The sequence below is a fragment of the Acanthopagrus latus genome, chromosome 17, assembly GCF_904848185.1.
Source record: "Acanthopagrus latus isolate v.2019 chromosome 17, fAcaLat1.1, whole genome shotgun sequence".
Classification (NCBI taxonomy): Eukaryota; Metazoa; Chordata; class Actinopteri; order Spariformes; family Sparidae; genus Acanthopagrus; species Acanthopagrus latus.
In genome coordinates this window covers 26719599-26738402 of record NC_051055.1, presented here as the reverse complement: position 1 = coordinate 26738402, position 18804 = coordinate 26719599, and the positions used below count along the sequence as shown (strand labels likewise).

At 42.2% G+C, this 18804-nt stretch overlaps 1 protein-coding gene across 2 annotated transcripts in view; it reads left to right on the top strand.

Annotated features, from left to right (window-relative positions):
• The window catches only part of LOC119006607 (raftlin-like), a 214894-nt gene extending 200033 nt beyond the window's left edge, over nucleotides 1-14861 (top strand). For both annotated transcript variants that reach the window (XM_037075495.1, XM_037075496.1), the window contains 3 exons: nucleotides 3761-3864; nucleotides 11348-11423; nucleotides 12177-14861. In XM_037075495.1, the coding sequence (XP_036931390.1) occupies nucleotides 3761-3864; nucleotides 11348-11423; nucleotides 12177-12839 (843 nt within the window). In that variant the 3' untranslated portion in view covers nucleotides 12840-14861. The remainder of the gene's footprint in view (nucleotides 1-3760; nucleotides 3865-11347; nucleotides 11424-12176) is intronic.
• Nucleotides 14862-18804: the final 3943 nt, after the last annotated feature.

Sequence of the window (18804 nt, the reverse complement as noted above, 5' to 3'; positions counted from 1 at the left end):
TGCTGAGATGCCCTTTAGCAAGGTGGTCGCTCCGAGGTAGAAATGATGTTTAACCGTGCAAAGAGATGATCTCAGGAAAAAAAAAAAAAAAAGAAGAAGCGTGGATTTAATTTAAAAGTAGCTTAAACCGTAGAGCTCCTCTCTCTCCTCTTACCATGTGGTCCTTCTTTATATTCTCTCAGATACCATCGCAGACAAAGATGGCCGTGTGATTACTTTGTGTTTTAGCCTCACAGGTTTACTGCCGGAGTGCTGATGCAGCGAGGTGGCCCCCGCATAATAAGTCAGGGTGGAGAGAGGGGAGCCAGACTACAGGGACTGTGATTAACTCTCACCTCCTCCAAAAAGAACAGCAAGCCATTACAGAAAAATTATTCCTCAATTTACTTCCCGGGCAAGCTTTGAAAGAGAGCCTGTTTCTGGGAGCCAATCCAACACAAACGCCCCGGAAAAATGTAGATGCGCCGCTCCCTGTAGGAACTTAGAAAGCAATGCTTGTGTAAATAATGTCTGGAGCGCCGTCTTGTATCCTAACGATTAGCTCTGTGCAGCATACAACTTGATATGTGAGTGCTTTAGGTCTGCTTGTGCGTGTACTGTCGTCCCGGTCAATAAGAATCTGTGGAAGAAAAATGAGACGTTGTGCGGTGGAGTGGGTTTAAGTGTTTGGACTTAAAGTCTGTCTCATGGCAGCAAATGAGCACTGCATGCTGATCAGCCTCTCTCTCTCTCAGAAATGCTCTGACTCTTTAATCTCTCTGTATCACCACCCATTACACCCTGCTGCAAAATTAGTAAAGATAATGGTAGCAGGAAACCACTGCAGTCGTAGTAGCAACTGCAGTACTTGTACTTGAAACGCTGCAGTAACAGCTCGAGGGATAGTGGTACACCTGGCAGTGCTTGTAGGAGTAGATGCTGTTAATTACAATGGTAGTAGTTGTAGTGGTAATAGTTGATGATACCGCCAATGTTTAGATCTGTGGTTCAGAAATGGCAACCGAGGGAAACTAGCGCGCCTCGGGATCCTGTTAGATTATTACTGCAATATACAACAAGTAATGAGTTTTTTACTTGACTGTATCAGCTCTTTGTATGCAGTCATTTCACCAGTATAAAAGCAGATTACATACCCTGAGAAAATCCTTTTCCTTCCAGGCAAACCCGCAGTATTTCACCAACACACGCAATTGTTGGGTGGTGGGAATTATTAGAGGGTGACACTTCAAAGGCTCTGACTGACAGCCGGTGTGAGGGAGGATGACGAGGGGAAAATAGATCTGCAGAGCAGTTAACCTCATTTTTCTCCCTTTTTCTGGTTTAAATTAAGTCTGTTGCTGCATTTATGTGATTTAATCTATTTCAGATGAATTATTGAACCGTTTTGTTAATATTTCATGAGTGATATTGTTTTTTTGTTAAGTTTTATTGGGCATGAGTAGATAAAAAAAACAAACAAAAGTAATTAGATAACATTTTTAATAGAGGCTATTTTGTGTGGATATGAATACAGGTGTGCTTTGCCTCGGGCACAAAAAAAATGGAAAGCCACCGATCAAGATGAAGAATTAGAACTAAGAGGCAGCAGAGGTGTTTACAGTAAAGAGTGGTAACGATTAGAATAGAAACAGTATGAGTTGTCGTAACTGTGGAGGTTTTAATTAAAGCAATTCGACTTCGTAACACATTCTGTACGTGTGGCTGTGGCTCGGGGGTAGAGCCGCCATCTTGTTATCTGAAGATCGCTGGTTCGATTCCCCTGGTCTGTAAGTGGAAGTGTCCTTGGGCAAAATACTGAACCCCAAACTGTCTCCTGATGTGCTGACGGCACCTTACATGGCGTCACCAGAGTCGCAGTTAGTGTCTGCTAAATGCCCTAAAATGTACCCAAGTAAATTATACACATTAAACACTAATCAATGCTACACGTTGTGTAAGTATAAATGCAGTTATGGTGGTATAACTTAAGTACTTGGTTGTTTTCATTGTTGTAGTAACAGATGTTGCTATAATGGTGGTTTAGTATGAGCAGTCGGAGTTGTGATATTAATAACAGCAGTCTTTTTAGTAGTTGTTGTTCTCATAGTTTCTGTTCAAGTATGACTATTGGATCAGTTTATAGTATATGACTGACAGTAGCGATTTGACTCTGAAATGTGTCATTACATCACGCGAGCTTGTGATTTGAGTCACATCTGATTTTAATCCTGATTTTAGCTTCATGCAGCGATCGTGTTTTTATTCTGTAGATGCTGATTTTCGACACTTGATTGAAGCCAAATTATGTTTCGTGCATCATTTTATACATATTTTCCACAGCTGAATGTGGTGTTTGATCATTCTTATAAACGTTTGGATCTCATTAAGAATTTGAAATCATTTTTGTGGTTTTGCAGAATGTTTGTTCACACAACCTGCAGCAGTGACGATGGATCAGTACTATGAAGTATGAACTATGAAATAAAAGAGCAGACGACACGACGACATCACTAACCAGCAGCCTTCTGACCACAATAAAAGCTTTGATTTGCAGTAACTTGCCCTGTACCTGTTTAATAAATCTGAACTATGGTGTCATGGCGTGTATTCACACGTGTGCTAATGTGGCTCTCTGCGATAGCGGCTGATGAAGCCGGCTGTACAGCACGCGCACACAGAAACCTTGGCTGGTGCAGCTTTAATTAGAGAAGACTTTCACACTTCACAGTACAGTGAAGGCTAATGTGGCGTGTGTAGGTGTGATGTATTCCTGAGCCTCTGTTCTCGTACAGTTGATCAGCGCTCTATGAATAGACTCTGGAAACTTCTGAGGCGTTCGTGTTCGTCGCCTTCTTGACTCATGTCAGTACTCACACTGCAGCGCCGAGTCTAACGGTCTGGGTTTTATGTAAAGCGGGTGAACAGCCCAAAATGCTGACCCTCTTGTCTTTCAAACTGTAACAGACCACAGCTCTAGGCTTCATTTAGAGAATCAGGAGAAGCCGATTGAGGTCTCTCAGTAACTGGCATGTTGTAGAACTGCAGATTTGTGTGATTCTCTGTGTGTGTGTGCGTGTAAATGTGCATACGTTAGAGGTAAAAGCAACTGACTGACACGCGTTGCGGTTTCTCAATTTCGGCAGGTGCCAAACATGGCAGAAATGGCAAACCACAGCACGCTTCCTCTCTGAACAGGGCGTGTGTGTTCTGAAAGTACATGAAGTAATCTGTGTGAACACAAGCGTTTAAAGCGTTTGTTGTTTCGCCCATTAATTTAAATCTGTGATTAAAGCGATGCTCATTTAACGGCAGTTCAAAAAGCACCAACATCGCTGCAGTGTTTACCATAAAGTGAGCAGTTTCACATGAGCGGTATGTTTGCTCAAGGACTCACCGTGCCGACACACACTTGACCTGAATAGAGATGGTTGCCATGTTGACTCATGGCAACCTGGGACTTTCTGTAGCGTTCTGATCCACGCTTTAGTTTTTTTTTTGTGTGCATTTTCTTTTGACAAACAAACCTCTCAGAAAACACGCGGACATTATATTAAAGCCTTTATATCTCAGAGGGAAGATTTTAGCTGAGATTTGAGCTGCAGTGTGATGCCGACGACGTTTGATTTTCATCTCATGCCTTGATGCCTCACAGCTGTTATCACGATGCACTCTGCTGCACGCTGTTCATTGTGCTGTGTGCTGTGTGCGATGTTTAAAACGGAGATTAGGGTTGTTAGTATTGATTGTAGGTTTGTAACGGGCACCTCTGTTCTCTCCACAGGGTTTGCAGGTGAAGGCAGATTACATCCCTCTGCTTCAGTCGCTGGCCACGTATGGATGGAGGCTCACCTGCGTGCTGCCAACTCCTGTAATCAAAACTAACAGGTACTGACCATCATCTGACTATTAAAAGGGACAACAAGTAATCTATGACCTCTACCGACCCCTGTTGGCAAGATGCAGTAACTGCAGCAACAGAGACTGGAGATATATATGTTCATTTTCAACTATTAAACCAGCAAATCCTTTAAGAAAATTAATTAATTATAATAACATGGAAGAGCTCTATAACAATTAAACCCTGCAGTAAAGATACTATCAGTTAAAATGCAGCGTAGTCATACTACACAATGATCCTTTCAAGAGTGTCAAATAATAATTTGTATTATATTATAGGTGTCATTAGTGCATTAACATATAACCAGCATTTACATGATATTGTAGCTGGTTAATGTGGAGCTGATCATTAGTTTATGATGATGTATGACATCTGCAGAAGTTTAAAGAACTCAATCCAATCACCAGAATAAATATTAACCACCGGGGAAGTTTCTGCAAAATCACAGACAAGTTAAAACTAAAACTGTCTTTATGTTGCAACTTTACGTTGGTCAGTCATGTGTTTGGCTAAGAATACCTGTTTTGGTTGGCACGATCAGGGATCCAGATGGTCCTACTTCCTGTGATAAAATAGCCAGTTTGGGTCACCACAAAAGCTGGAAATCCCCAGGTCACAAACACAACTGGATCCTCAAAATGCCCTTGTGTCCTTAAAAAAATACCTTAGTGGTGTGAAACTGCAGACACAGACCTGCCAACCTCAAAGAAATGTTATGAGAACACCCCCCCAACCTAAACCTAGCACAACCTAAATGCTGTTCTGTAATTATTCTATTTATTTCTCTTAGGTTAATCAGCATCTAGCCCGTCTAAAACCTTCTAGATTTCTAGACATTTCACCACTTTTCTAACTGCCCCCCTGCTAATGGGAAGGATGGTGTGCGTGATAGGCTAGCCTACTGACACAATGAACGTTTCTTCTTATCATCCTTTTATTTTTAATATCATTATGTTTTGGGGGCTGGGGAGTATTTGTGCGTGTGACTGTGCTCGTTACGAGGTGTGATGAGGTGGAGGCAGGGCCATCTCTCCTGATAGCTGTCACGAAATCTTTGTGGTGGTTTCCGAAACTTTTTGTGAGGCGGTTCCGCCGCCGTGGCACATAAGCTTACAGTTTGTCTGTAGCAGTAAAGGATTCAGGGAAACGTGACGGTTAGCCTACTATTTGCAACACACACACACACACACAACGATCGATGAACGCTAACATTGACGAGTGATTAACAACACCGTCGGGTAAACTCAACGCCTTAATTTTACTTTTTCACTGCTGGGTTAAAGGTCAAAAGTTGTACTGTAGTATGAAAACTGCGTACATGTTGGCATCCCGTCCACCTCCTTATGTGTAAGGTGGCTAAAAAGCATAAAATGTAAACGTGATATGCCACATTTGGCAACCTGAGACGTATCAGTGATTTGCAGAAACATTAACTGTTAACGTTAATTTCCAAAAACCTGGCTGAATCAATTAGGGATTTAAAAGGGCCTAACTGTAAGAAAAGTATTTGATCAGCTCTTCTTACAAATAGCACCAATGAATGAATGCATACAAATGCATAGAGACAACGTTAAAACATCAATAACACAAAGCAATATTAAAAAGGTAAATGCTAACATCGTTTTGAATGAAAGGATAACAGCTGAATTTAAAAAAAACAATGCGGTGAGAGATAGATATGAATAAACTGTCCTCAGTACAGAAACATTTCAGTGTTTCACTTGATTCTGTGACATAACTGAAATTTTATTTTGTGTTCTGGTCCCCAAAAATAACGCGACACATTTCATTTGACTCGTATTACGTATCCATACATGCACCCGATATCCCAGCATCCCCTAACAAATTTTGAGCAGTGTTTTATATTCCAACACTGCTCCTGAATCATTTAAAAACCTGCTGGATTTCCCCCCCCCAAAAAAAAACATTGTTACCAAGCTGGAGACAAGACTGTTTTTCTTAGTTCATAAAAAAAAGAAGAAGTTGGCGTTTGAGAAAAAGGTTCTTCACAAGATAACAAAGAAGCAGCTTTTTAGGGCTATAACCTGATGTAACAGCTCTGAGTCACTGCAGTGTTTGCTGGATTTTGGTTTTTTTTATTAAAAGTTGTGTGAATCAAATGAATAATGGAAAATGTCTCTCCACTTCTAGTTCTGCTGTGTGGGGGCAACTCTTAAGTTCACATGAAACCTATAAAAGTTTTTGTTTTTTTTCCTGAGGAAGTGTGAGGCTGAAAACTGAGCCCTGTGTGAAAAGTTATTGTAACTTGCAGCAGGAGCGTAAAACCTGCTGTACTGTATACGCAACAGCTTTCTGTAAAAACCGGAACGCGGTATAAATTATAACAGTGGCCCGCTCGTCCGTTTAAGTTATTGTTCAAAAGAAATACGACGGCTTTTAGAAAATATTGACCTAAATCTGTTCCAGTTGAGGCTGAGCTCCGAGCCGAGCAGCAGCTCTGACTGATGGCGGAAAATCTCCTCACAGAAATGTAACGGTCGCTCGGCTAAGCCTGCGCTGACTCATCACTCACGGCTGCTATATGAGTGTACCGTACATCCGCTTATGGTCAAAGGCCGCGCATGTTTTTTCAGGCGCCCTGAAGAGCCTGACTTCAAAAAACAGAATTTGGTCTTTAACATGCTGATAATGAACCAGTCGAACACTTCGCTCCAGATCCAGCGCGGATGATTAAGACGCTCTTCAAACAAGTCACACAAACCACTCAGATTTTGGGCGTAAAATAGAAAATAGCATACAAATAAATTCACATCATGCTTCGTACTAATAAATAAATCATAGTGCAGTATAATTGGTAGCATTTATTAATATACAGGCTGTGTAACTATATGCAGCAATGTGAAAACAGTCGGCAACAAACATTATCAGAATGTCATAAATCAGAAAAAAGACGAGATACTATAAATAAGAGCTTATCTAATAATTAATTAGTAGAGTTATACTGAGGTATTCAACGAAGATCGCCCAACAGTAATTCAACACTTGGAATGTTATATTAGCGACATATTAGCTTCTAGAGAGCTAATGGCTACCTTGGTTAGCAGTTGCGCGTCATACACGAGTCGACAAAACCAAAACAGATGATGTAGTCAGATGATATATATATATATATATATATATATATATATATATAAGGACATTTGGGGATGAGAATAAAAACACCCTGATACCATCGACTGTCACAGATTTGTCAGAATGAAACTGTAGCTGCTATGTAGCGATATGTCGTGACGGCTGTGACATCACGCTGACAAGTCATTTCTGGAAGTCACCAGACGACCGGCGGTTTGTTGTCACAGCGACACTTTTGTAAAATGTGCAAACATGTTTATTTCTGTTTATTTTCAGCTGTTATGTTAAAAAAGATCCTGTACATTGTAAGACACAATGACCTGATCTGACATCTGGAGGCTGCTGGGCTTGTTTTTTTGTGTTGTGCTACTTTGCACACAAGACATCTCGGACTAACTGCTGGTTTGGGCTAAACTCAAGCTGTCATTTTCTTCAGTCTGTGGCCTGGCAGCCTCCAACCCAACATTAGTGAAAGTGTTTGTTTGTTTATGATGATTGAGATGTTTAAGCTTTGGCTTAAAAATCATGAGCAAAATACGACAAGAAGATTGTAAATAAGGCAGTGTTTGGTGCAGGAATGATATCTTCCAGAAGGTTACTGTAGACAAACATCGGTTCTGTAAAAAAGGGGAGATTCTAAGAGCTATGAGACATTTCCTCCGGTCTGCAAACGCCTATTTTCAGTTGCACCTGCGATATAACTGTGGTTCCTATAGCAACACAATGAAAACAAATTGCTGATGGCAGATTAGTCATCACAAGAGCAAAAATAAGCTTACAAGTAGAGGATAGAGAAGGGTAAGTCCCCCCGTTACTTGTTGTGGTAGAGTGCACCATCAGTCTCTATATTGAATTAACAAACAAATCCATATTAAAAGAAAAATAAAAGACAAATAAAAGCCAGAGCCTCCTCAGACTCCTCTACCAAACCACCAGACTATAAAGCAGCTTCTGAGTCAGTTTCAGTGTCTGGGACCAGAACCCACAGTCCTTGAACTTTGCAAAATGTACGTCTGCGTCCAACGTTCAGCTGCAGCGCCGGTTATGCTAGTGTTTCCCACTTCCTGCCCCTTCGCTTCGACCAAGCACGGAAACATTGCACAAGAAGGTACAAGAAGAATTTATATTAGACTGAAGAGACTTGAGCGGATCCGCGCATTATCTGACAAACTCACACCGAGGCCAAACGTTTGAACGCCTTTTTTGCACACAGTAAAGGCTGCAAATGTTGTCTTCCTGTCACTTTACACAAATGTAAATGTAAATAAGCATCTATGAAAATGGATACATCCATCTTAGACGGTGTAACTGTCACTGCCCGTTTCATCTGCATCCGTAAGCTTTCAGAAACGCTGCACAAACACCAATTAAATGAACGCAGAGTGCAGACGGAGGACTCGCCTGTGTACATATCTCACACTGAGCATAAATAATAGGGATCTTTGTTCAGACAGGAGAAAGGATCACGACCAATAACAACTCCAATGTGAATACATTTCAGCTGAGGCGCTCAAGTATTGGTTTTAAATGTGAAACTATTCTTTAATGTAATGTTGTGTGGTGTGTCAGGACTGATGAAGTGTGCATGTAGCATTTCCATCAGCGCACTGACCGATTGTTTGCTGCCCTCTCCTCCCTCCTCGGTCGGTCATGTTCGCTGCTCTTTCACAACATGTCTGATTAATTACCTCTCTATTTTCATCCTTTGTTTTTTTTTGTTTTTTTTTCCCCCCTCCACCTTCCCTCTGCCTCTCCCTCCTCTCGCTCAAAATGCCACAACACAACAGCACAACATGGCTAATTAATCAGAGTCGCCCTAGATACAGTACAAGACGGAGCTCATTTCTCTCCCTGCCTTCAGAGCATTTTGCACGCCGGAGTAATGGTTGATGATCTATTTCAGATTAGCAATACTCATTACGCTTGTTTTTTGTGGTGTTGACTCCTCCATTTTTAAATAGGAAAATTTGCAAAATGCACGCTTTTTTGTTGTTGTTGTTGTTGTTGTTGTCGTCGTCTGAGGGGCTCGCAGGCTGCACTTCATCTGGAGGGGTCGGATAAGTGTCAGTGATCTCAGCGGCGTCTGAAATTAATGCTAACTGGTGCTCAGCGGCTCCTCCACACAACATTAATTCATGTAGTTGTCTCAGAGCATGCATTCATGCTCGCCGCATTCAATTAATGCAGATGGTAATTACATTTTAGAGCCATTAACTACAGTAAATGTGAATTCCTCGGCATTAACAACGAGGCGAGTGAACAAGGAAACAAGAAGGTTTGGATAAATTGGTTAATTATTGCAGGTGTCTAAATTAGTTGGAGACTAAATAGTGATCAGGACGTTATGTTAGAGAGTCTTTGTGTTGTTTTGATGCAGCATTTTAAATGTGCCAATGCTTTTATCTTACCTTATTCTTATATAAGTGGCAGTTTGCTGCATAGGTGTGCTTCTCCCCTATAGATGAAGCCAGCAACGAGTACATTCACCCGTAAATTGACACAGGCTATTGCTGTTCTGTATGGCTTCAAGTTATAATAGCGCGGCTGGCACTGACAGGCAAGAGTAGGCTCGGCAAAGGCCTGTAATTTTCTAAGCCACCCGCTCCTTTTCTAGCTTAATGTGCTGGGGCTTCTTGCTGGGAACTCCAGGTTAGTTTTCAACTATGATTCGCCCAGAAAGCCATCCAGCATTCTTGACAGCCTAGAAAATGGCACTATGGATAAATGGTGGAAGGAAGGAGGTAATGGAAAAAAAGAAGTTGCGGTGGGGCTTTGAATGGTTTAGATAGTAAGCCTTCTGCTGGAGGAGTCTCAAAACCCATTTGATGTTGAGAAAGGGAAGATTTGTTGCCGGCTTTTAGGGTTCTGCAGCGATCATAAACCTGCCATCTTTCCTCATGTGCACGGTTGAGCGGGCGGCTTAACTTTAGACAGCATCTGACCTTTGTGCGTATGTGTGTGTGCGGGTTATTGAACTTGTGTCAGAGAGCAGCACGGGACAGCATATCTCCTTTTAAGCCGTGTCCGATAATGGCAAAACATAATGGGAGGAATAAAGCAGAAACAAACACTGAAACTGTCACAAAAGCGTCTGTGACGGGAGATAAAAGCAGAGCGGTAAACTGAGCGAGTGGCGTGAGGGCGCCGGGCCGAGAAAGGAGCTGTGCATGACAAAGATGAGCAGACGCAGGAGTGAGAGCGAGCGTGAGAGACAGGAAGCCTACTCAGAAATGAATCTGCATTTCCTGCCACGATTAATCTGTCAGCACGAGCAGATTATCCCTCTCAGAACACAGGAGTGTGACACGTGCATGGGACGGAGGATTATATTTGGGGAATTGAGGAAAAGAGACGAAATGCGTGTTCTGAGAAGCCGAGTGCGTTCACGAGTCGCATACAGACATTCAGGGAAACGTCAAGATCCCCCCGCATGCGAAAAATCACTTTCAAGTGGGGGGAAAAGTGGGGAAATGACACTGATAGATGACAGCAGTGAAGAGGTTGGGCCACAAATGTGAGCCTATATCCTTAAACTGTCAGATAAGGGTGTGAAGCATGAGCAGCGGCTGGCGATCACGCAACTATCTTGATGGAAGGTCAGAGAGAGTGTGGATGATGGTGTGTTATCCCAGGATTTAACTCAAATGAATTATGCGTGTTTATCTTGGAGTTCGCAGCAATCTGTCAGGCAAAGAAAACAATAAATAATGAAGAATCTGTCGATGTTTATGGCATTGGCTCTTTTTATTCTCACCCTTTCCTTATGTGTTTTTAAGGTTCTTGTGCATGGAAAAGATCTTGAAAGTTAAAAAGGTCAAAGTCAACACCGACAGAAGCTCATCTCTCCCACAGAAAACGCTGCTCCTGAAACGCCTCGTCAGTAGTCCCGCCTTTAATTCCGTGACTTTATGACATCACAAACATCCCCATGTCGCACATTTTTTTTATTATTCATGTCCAGCAGGTAGTTTGGAACGTAATAATTGAATAAAGCTGCTCTGTTGTTGTTAGCGGTGCAAGCTCAGACATGCGTGAGCCGACCAATCAGAGCAGGCTGGGTATTCAGGAGGAGGGGCCTTAGCTGCAGCACTGGAAAGTATGAGAAGAATTTTGTTTGTTTTTAGCGCTAAAACATCTGAACGTATTCTAGCAGTAACACAAAATAACATTAGGAACCTGAAAATGAACATAAATGCTGAAAAGCAAGTGGGAACAGCTTGTTCTGATCTCCTAATCATTCTCTTTTTAATCTTTATTATTTCAAAAAAGAAGTGTTTGACTGAGAAATGAAATTATCTCAGAGTTTTCTTGAATTGCCAGCGTTTTTCCGAATGATCCTCTCCACTCTCTTTATCTCTCTCTGTCCTCATCTTTCAGCGATGGAAGTCTGTCCACCAAGCAGGTTGTTTTCCTGCAGAGACCCGTCTTGGGCCGAAAGAGGAGGGAATCAAAGGTACGCGACCTCGACATTCCTCTTTCTGTATTTCTTGGCAAATTGGGGTTCTCCCACCATTCCTTCTGTCAGCCCCTTAACATATATCCAAGACCAACATCACCTTCCGCCACCTCCAATCCCACAGCTGTTTTTGTTTTAGGGAAGCCAAACACACAGCGCCGGACAAATGTGAACGGACTCCTCTCTGTTTGAGATATCAGGACTTCTTCAACAGACGAGTGTTGTTCGGGGAAGCTGGGTTGCTAATGCTTCCTTGGCGACCCTGAATAGTGGTGATAACCTCTAAAGCTAACCTTTGTCCGCAGTGGAATGAATCCATGTTGACGCTTTCTGTGACCCGCATTTAAACTGCCATCACAACAACAAATTTAATAGGCCCCTAAGACTCGGGGAATTGCTAGCGTTAACAAGATTTTCTTTGCAGTTTATCCAAGTTCCCTCTCTGTCCCTGCACTGTGTGGAACCCTGCAGAAGTTGTTCAAGTAATTGAGGACATATTGCATTCGCTTTTTTCTGTTTGTTTGGTCAGACTGCTGGCCTCGGGGCCATCAATAATTCCCCTCAAAATGGCCTCAATTTCCTTCCTGGCATCAGTGAGACTCATTTGAATTAGCTCATTATCCCAGGACAATATTAGATCCACTCTTGATCCATTCTTAATTAAGTCTGCGTGTACTTCTTTGTGCCCAAAAGCATATTCAAAAGATTTACATTCCACTAACGCGCTACTGTTAATTTTGAATGTTTCAGAAATTGATCTTCAAGCCCCGAAGCAAGTCCAACAAGAACTGCATCAAAGAAACAGCGAAGAACAAGAAGAAGAAGAAAACAAAAACGGAGAAGGATGCCGAGGATCCCAAGATCCTCGATGACAGAGAAAAGGCCGAGAGAGAGGAAGACAAGAGTGGGGATGAGAGGGTGAACGCAACAGATGTGGAGGGAGCAAGAGAAAGTGAGACGTCGAAAGAGGGGGAGGCGAGGTGTGAGGAAGACAGAAAGATTGACGATGGGATCAAAATCAGCGTAGAGACTGTTGAAGAGAAAGACGGAGGAGCAGAGACGAAAGACGACGGAGCAGAAAACAGCACGGAAGGAGAGGAAGAAGAGAAGATCGAAGGATCAAAGGAGAACGGAGAGCCTTTACGAAAGGGGGAGGTCCACGAGGTGACGAAAATCGTTGCGACTGTCGAAACACAGAGCGAGACCAAAGAAAAGGAGGACGACGGAGGAGCGGAAGCTGAAGCGGTGATCGAAAACGGGGTCGAGACGGACGAGGAGAAAGACGAGGGCGAAGGGAGAGCGATCAAATGCAAGACGGAAGAGCCGGCGGGCGTGGAGGTCATCGCCAAGGAGATCGTGGCAGATTCACAGGCCACACCAAATAATCAAAGCCCAGAGGAGACGCAAGAGTAGCCCCGAGCGGTCGAGGTCAAGGTTTTTCCCCACCCTACCTCTCAAATTCCCCATCATGAGAACTGGTTCAGTGTTGCCCCTGATCCACATAAAAAGGGGCTTTAATCCCCCCCATCGCTGCAGCATTTCTCCAAAACTACCATCTTTCACAGATGATTCCCCACGAAACCTGCCTGCCGCAGTGTAGCGACAGAACGATTTCATGTATTTTCAGATGTAAGCCCTGCTGTATAACCACACACACTGAATGTATATATCCGAAACATGAGTTGCCGGTGCAGGATAGTCGATGTGGAGACACTGGAATAGCTGGATCAGGATCGACATGGTGGGGAGGGGGGTTAAGTGTCTAGAAAGATGGTTGCAATTCACTTGAGAAGAAGGAGAATCAGTTTAAAGGCCCGGCCACACCATCACTTAAAACTAATTCAGAGGCAAAATCGGTTTCTTTTAAATGGAATCTGAGACATTTGTGGGTTTGCTCGTTATCTGACACTCAATTTTGCATCATTGATTAATTGTAGGGATGAGATAGTACATCATCATCTGCAGCTGTTCAACCAACTAAATAATCTGTATCTGTGTCCATACTTGAAACATGGAAGACGGTAGGGAGGCTGATTCTGGAGACAGGTAGATGATTCAGTTCATTCCGACGTCATCATATGTTTAAAATAAAATAATATTATCCCACGAAACCCACTAGTGCCTAATGTCGTCAAGCCTCTAGAGCTACAAATTTTCTCAAAAGGCGCAGGGATGAATTACATGTTGCCACATTTCGGTGTGACCGGGTCTTTAAAAAAAAAAAAAAGGAGCGAGGAGTTTGACGTCAGGAACAGCAGGGACGTTCGATTTTGAATTCTCGCGGATCGAAGGAAAAGTTCTCTGCCTGCGTTTGAGGAACAGTTACACGACCTCACACATCTACCGAGATGTATCACCTGTTACAAGGTGTTCGTTCGCCTGAGAGTTGAGCAGCTCTCTTCAGAAAAACAATAAAAGTCAGCTCAGAGAAAACCCGAGAGGCAGGATCATGACAGGACAGGCCTGCCTCATCCACATGACTGACAATATAAGGGCATGTGTGCTCAGAGAAGCGTCTTACGTGATCACAGACTGTATCACCACCTCCCCATTCCTTTTGGTTCTGTGCACCATACAGTGTTGAGTTGTGACGTGGAGGGAAGTTGGCGGAGAGACGCTCGTAGAGGTGATGGGAAAGGCGTTTGTTGCGACAGGCAATCCAAAGTAGGGTGTAGAGATAATTGTTTACGCTGAGCTCTAAGCCGTCAAGTGCTTCAAAGAGAGCCGATAATCACTCTTTGGTGTGGTGTGCTAAGCTCACCTTGCATACAGAATGTTCCATATTCAAAGCCGAGTCAGATAAGGATGTGAAATTCAGCTGAATGTTTGCAGCTCAAGGGCAGAACTCGTACTTAGATGCACCTAGTTAGCACGAGGGAGGATTTATTTCCGCGTTTTTAAAAACTGCATTTCCATTCGACGGCCACAAACAAAAGCCCTTGTCAAGCGTGGAAGCAGAGGTGAAGCTGAGCGGTCAGGAGCGAGCCTTGTTGTTTTTAAACCTTAGACCAAAACCGGAGATTGAGAATGGAGAAATTGAAGACAAAAGAGAGTTTTGAGAGCGATGCAGAGCGATCACGGAGCATTACACAGTCAAATAAAAGAAATGAATAGGCTCGTTTAAAGGAACGTTGCCGTTTGCGTCCCACGTGCCCCGCTGAGATCCCCTTCATTATTTTACCTCCAGCTCTTTAAGCACCTCTTACCAGACATCATTTCTGACAATAAGCAAGTCATAATGTGCTGTTTTCATGGCATCAAGTAGCTTTCCATTAAAAAAAAAAACAGGGGGAATAAAGTGGGGGAGGGAGGGGCGGCGCCGCTCACGGTGTAGAGCCCTCATTAGCTCACTAATGGATTTTGTCAGTGGGGTATCTGTCAGGAAACATGCATTTATAATGGGGAGGGGGGGAGGTCACTTATTGGCGGAGATATTGACAGCACAACACCTCAACGTGTCGAGCAAATAGCCTTCAGATTTACCGCTGATGTCATAGGGAAACATTTGCACTGAGGAGGAAGAGTTTTGTGCGGGAACGTGCACACGCTTCATCACGAAAAACCTGTCAGAAGAAACTATTTATTAAAACGTTTGCATTCAGTTAATCAAGAACTTAAACTACCTGCCGTCCTGATTTACACGGACTATAATCTGTCATAATTTGGATCGTTTTGTTTTACGAGAATAGATGATACCTCGGTGTCTCCTTTTTTGTGTGTGTGTGTGGGGAGGGGAGGGGGTTGAAACTCTTCAAAGTAAGATCGATTATGCCGAATAAGTGCTCTCCTTAATGAATCCGCCCGCCGCTGAGATTTTTTTCAATGTTAAAATGGCAAAGTGTTATTGTGTAGAGTAGAAATATGAAAACTGTGACCAGCTTAGCCTTATTACTATACTGTAAATGGCCCACAATCTGCTTTTAGAAAACTGTCTTTTAGAGGCACAATGGTGATTTTAAGTGTTCTATGTTTGTTCTAGTCGAACAGGAGAGTTTTTTGCTACAGTCCGTGTTGGTATTTTGAAGCTGTTGTTCCCTGTTTCATTACTGGCATTCAGAGTGAGGGGGATAAATCATTTTGAAGTGTGATATGTTTTTTTTTTGTTGTTTTTTTTTTTGTTTTGTTTTTTTTGGGATTTATTTTTGAGAGTTTCTTTTTATGATTGTTGTTGTGAATGTTCTGTTTTTCTGAGTCAGGAGATTTTTAACGGTGACTTCGCGTTGCCTCTGCTGTTCCACTAAAAAGAAAAAAAGAAAAAAAGAAGAAAGAGAAAAAAAAATAAAAAGCTTGCTTGGAAATGTATTTCTGACTGACGCTTCGAGCTACCTCCCGAGGGCTGTTGTTGGTTTTTAAAAACCGAGGGGGTCACCGCCTATGTGACCCCCCCTGAAACATATGCTCCTTGTCCTCTCGCCCCTCCACTATGACAGAGCCCCGACCTTGTGAGCGTGAGGTCATCGCTAATGGCAGACGGGGTCAAGGGTCACATTTGAGCCAGAATGGATTTTCCACAGCTGTACACCGGAGTTTTTTTTTGCACGAGCACATGACAACATAACCACTATATCGAAAAATAAGATATGAAGTCATATCATAATATTCTCTGTGGTATTTTATTTCATTTTATCCCCCCCCCCCACCCCCCACAACTTCATTCTCTCAGCTGCTTCTAGCTTTCGGCTGTTTGAGCTTTAATAAGCACTTATTGTATTCAAGAAATATTTTGTGCCGCCTCTCGGATCAGAGCTGCCGGGGACTCAGCTGTCACTTTTCACACGTTCGTCAGAATGTGACAGAGATGAAGTATGAAAGGCAAAACCAGAAGACGCCTTTTGATAGCTGACGAGATCATCATGAATATATTTGCGGGGGGGAATTTCCCCTGCTGAATCCTGGTCAACTTATTTTTTCGTCAGATTTAATCAATTTCTACATTTTCTCCAGCGTCGAGATAAACTGTCATCTTTCTGTTTCATGAATACAAATGTATTTCAGTGTTCAGCTCTTTTTTTTTGTTTCGTTTAGTTTTTTTTCTTTCTTTCTTATCTGAAACTGTGACATTTATTCCCCTTTTGGCATCCTGTGAAAACAGACGGATCGTATTCCTCTCTATCTAGAGGAGCAGAGTTTTTGGAAAATCAGTTAAGCGGCGAGATGATGTCATGTGACATGACTGTTTTTCCACTCCTGCTACATCTCTGTCCGACATCCACAAACATGGATGATTGTAACCTTGACAAAAGTCACAACCTGGGCCGGTATCCGTCCGTCCCACCTGAGGCCGCGGCCCTCAGCGCCCCATCTTCCCCTGATAAGGGCTGATTGCTTGCAGTGCAGTCTAACCTCTGACACGAGTACACTCCAGGGGACTGTGGGTAATTGTGATTTTTTTTTTTCTGTTTTTTCGTCTGGTATTACCAAAAAAAAAAAAAAGAAAGAAAAACACAGACAGGGAGAGCGAGGCGAGGCAGGATCTGACACTTCATCAGTTAAATGATGCCGAACCATGTAAACGCAGCCGTCCGTGAAAAGAAGGAGACCTTTGACTAATGTTAGACTTAAATATACATTTGCAGCCCTCTACTCGTCTGTGTAGCAAAAAAGGGGGTAATATACAGTTTCCTGTCTTATATCAGCATAACTGTCTGAGCCTCAATAGTGGCGCTGGTGCAATTGTTCTTGGTAATGCTGTTTTAAAAAAAAAAGGCAAAAAAAAAAAAAGAAAAATGTAATGGTTCATTTCCTGTGTGCTACTATGATGTGAAACAGGCAGAGTAGAAATGACAGAACATGATACAATAGGATGCCGTCATTTTTTCTTTTCTGTGTTGTCACTTTAGCTCACAGCCTCTGGAAAATGTATTCTTAGGTTTGTTTTTTTGTCTCTGATGTTTGTTTGAGGTTTTTTTTTTTTTTTTTTTATCACCTCGGCTGCCATCTTGAATGTTGAGTATCTTTGATCATGTGCTGATGTCACCTGCGTAGCAGTGTTTGCTATCGAGGAAGAAGAAGTATTCTTTATCTTTGCTATCCTGAGTATGTCCACATTCCTATTGTTCATGACATCTGTACAATTTGTATATTATAAAATGATTTATATTTAATGTGTACACGCGTCTTCGCTTCTTTTGTGTCTTTTGTTGAAGCGACTGCTGTTAAAGCTTCAGCGCTCAAGTGCAAAACTTTTTTCAGGGATCATGGTGTTCGTTCAGTCCTGGTTTTCATTTTTCCAGTAAGAGAAGAAAAATGTGCACACATGTAAACATCCTGTAAACGGGAAGCAGACAAGACCTTTTAAATAAATAATGTGTAGCATGTCCAACAATGTCCTGACTCCCCCGGTAAACTGTTACGTAACTAAAACTCTTAAACATTAACTCGTCGGTGCACGTTTCTACCTGAGAGACCTCTCAGAGAGATTTGTCTTCGGCAGTGGAGGTTGTTTAACAGTGAAGACAACAACTCCCATGATCCCACACTACTTAACATCTTTCATTTTGTTTATTGATTGAGAGACCCTGAGCGGCATAAATTAAATTCTGTGTATTTAAGTAACGTCTAAGCGTGTGTTTGACTCCAGATCAAATCCAAAACAACAAAAAAAAAGGGCCTAATTGCAAGACAGCTGTGATACACTGCAACTAAAATCACTTAGTGGTACGATGTGGGTTTAACTTTTAATTATTTGGTAAAAATCATGTCAAAAACTCAAAGAAAAAAAACTGAATTATGATAGAAATAACAGTTCCTTGCTGAATTTTAGTGGAGATACTTAAGTACTTTTATGTTTTAAAAAGTACAATATCTACATTCGACAGTATCAAAAGAACCTCAGATATAAAAAAAAAAAAAAGACAGATTGACAACCCAAGGCTGTTGGGGTATTAAAGGAATAGTTCACCCAAAAATGTAAATTCAGTCATGCTCTGCTCATCCTCATGTCAGTGGAAATCTCCTAAACGACTGGAGTAGATGTGGACTTATTTCAAACATTGAAAAAGATCTGAGACGGATTTGGAAAGATAAATTGACACCCTGGGTCGAGCTCGTGCTAGCACCTAGTTGCTAACTCTTTTAGCTTATTACAGTGATGATTCTGGCTTTTTTTTAAAAAAAAGGGCACAAATAATATATTTGTGACCTCTGGGCTGCTGAAGATCTGGATTACACTGGACAAGCTGTCTGGAGCCATTTCCTGTTTATTTTTGGTTGTGTTTTTTAAATTTTAAAATATGTCCCCATCTACGTCAGTTTTTGAGGAGAACGCCACACAGCTGTTTTGATATGAAGCTTCAGAAATGAGTATGAAACTTCACCCAACTCTCCATGAACATGGTAGTGAGAAGTTTAGGACAGAATTATCATTTTTGGGTGAACT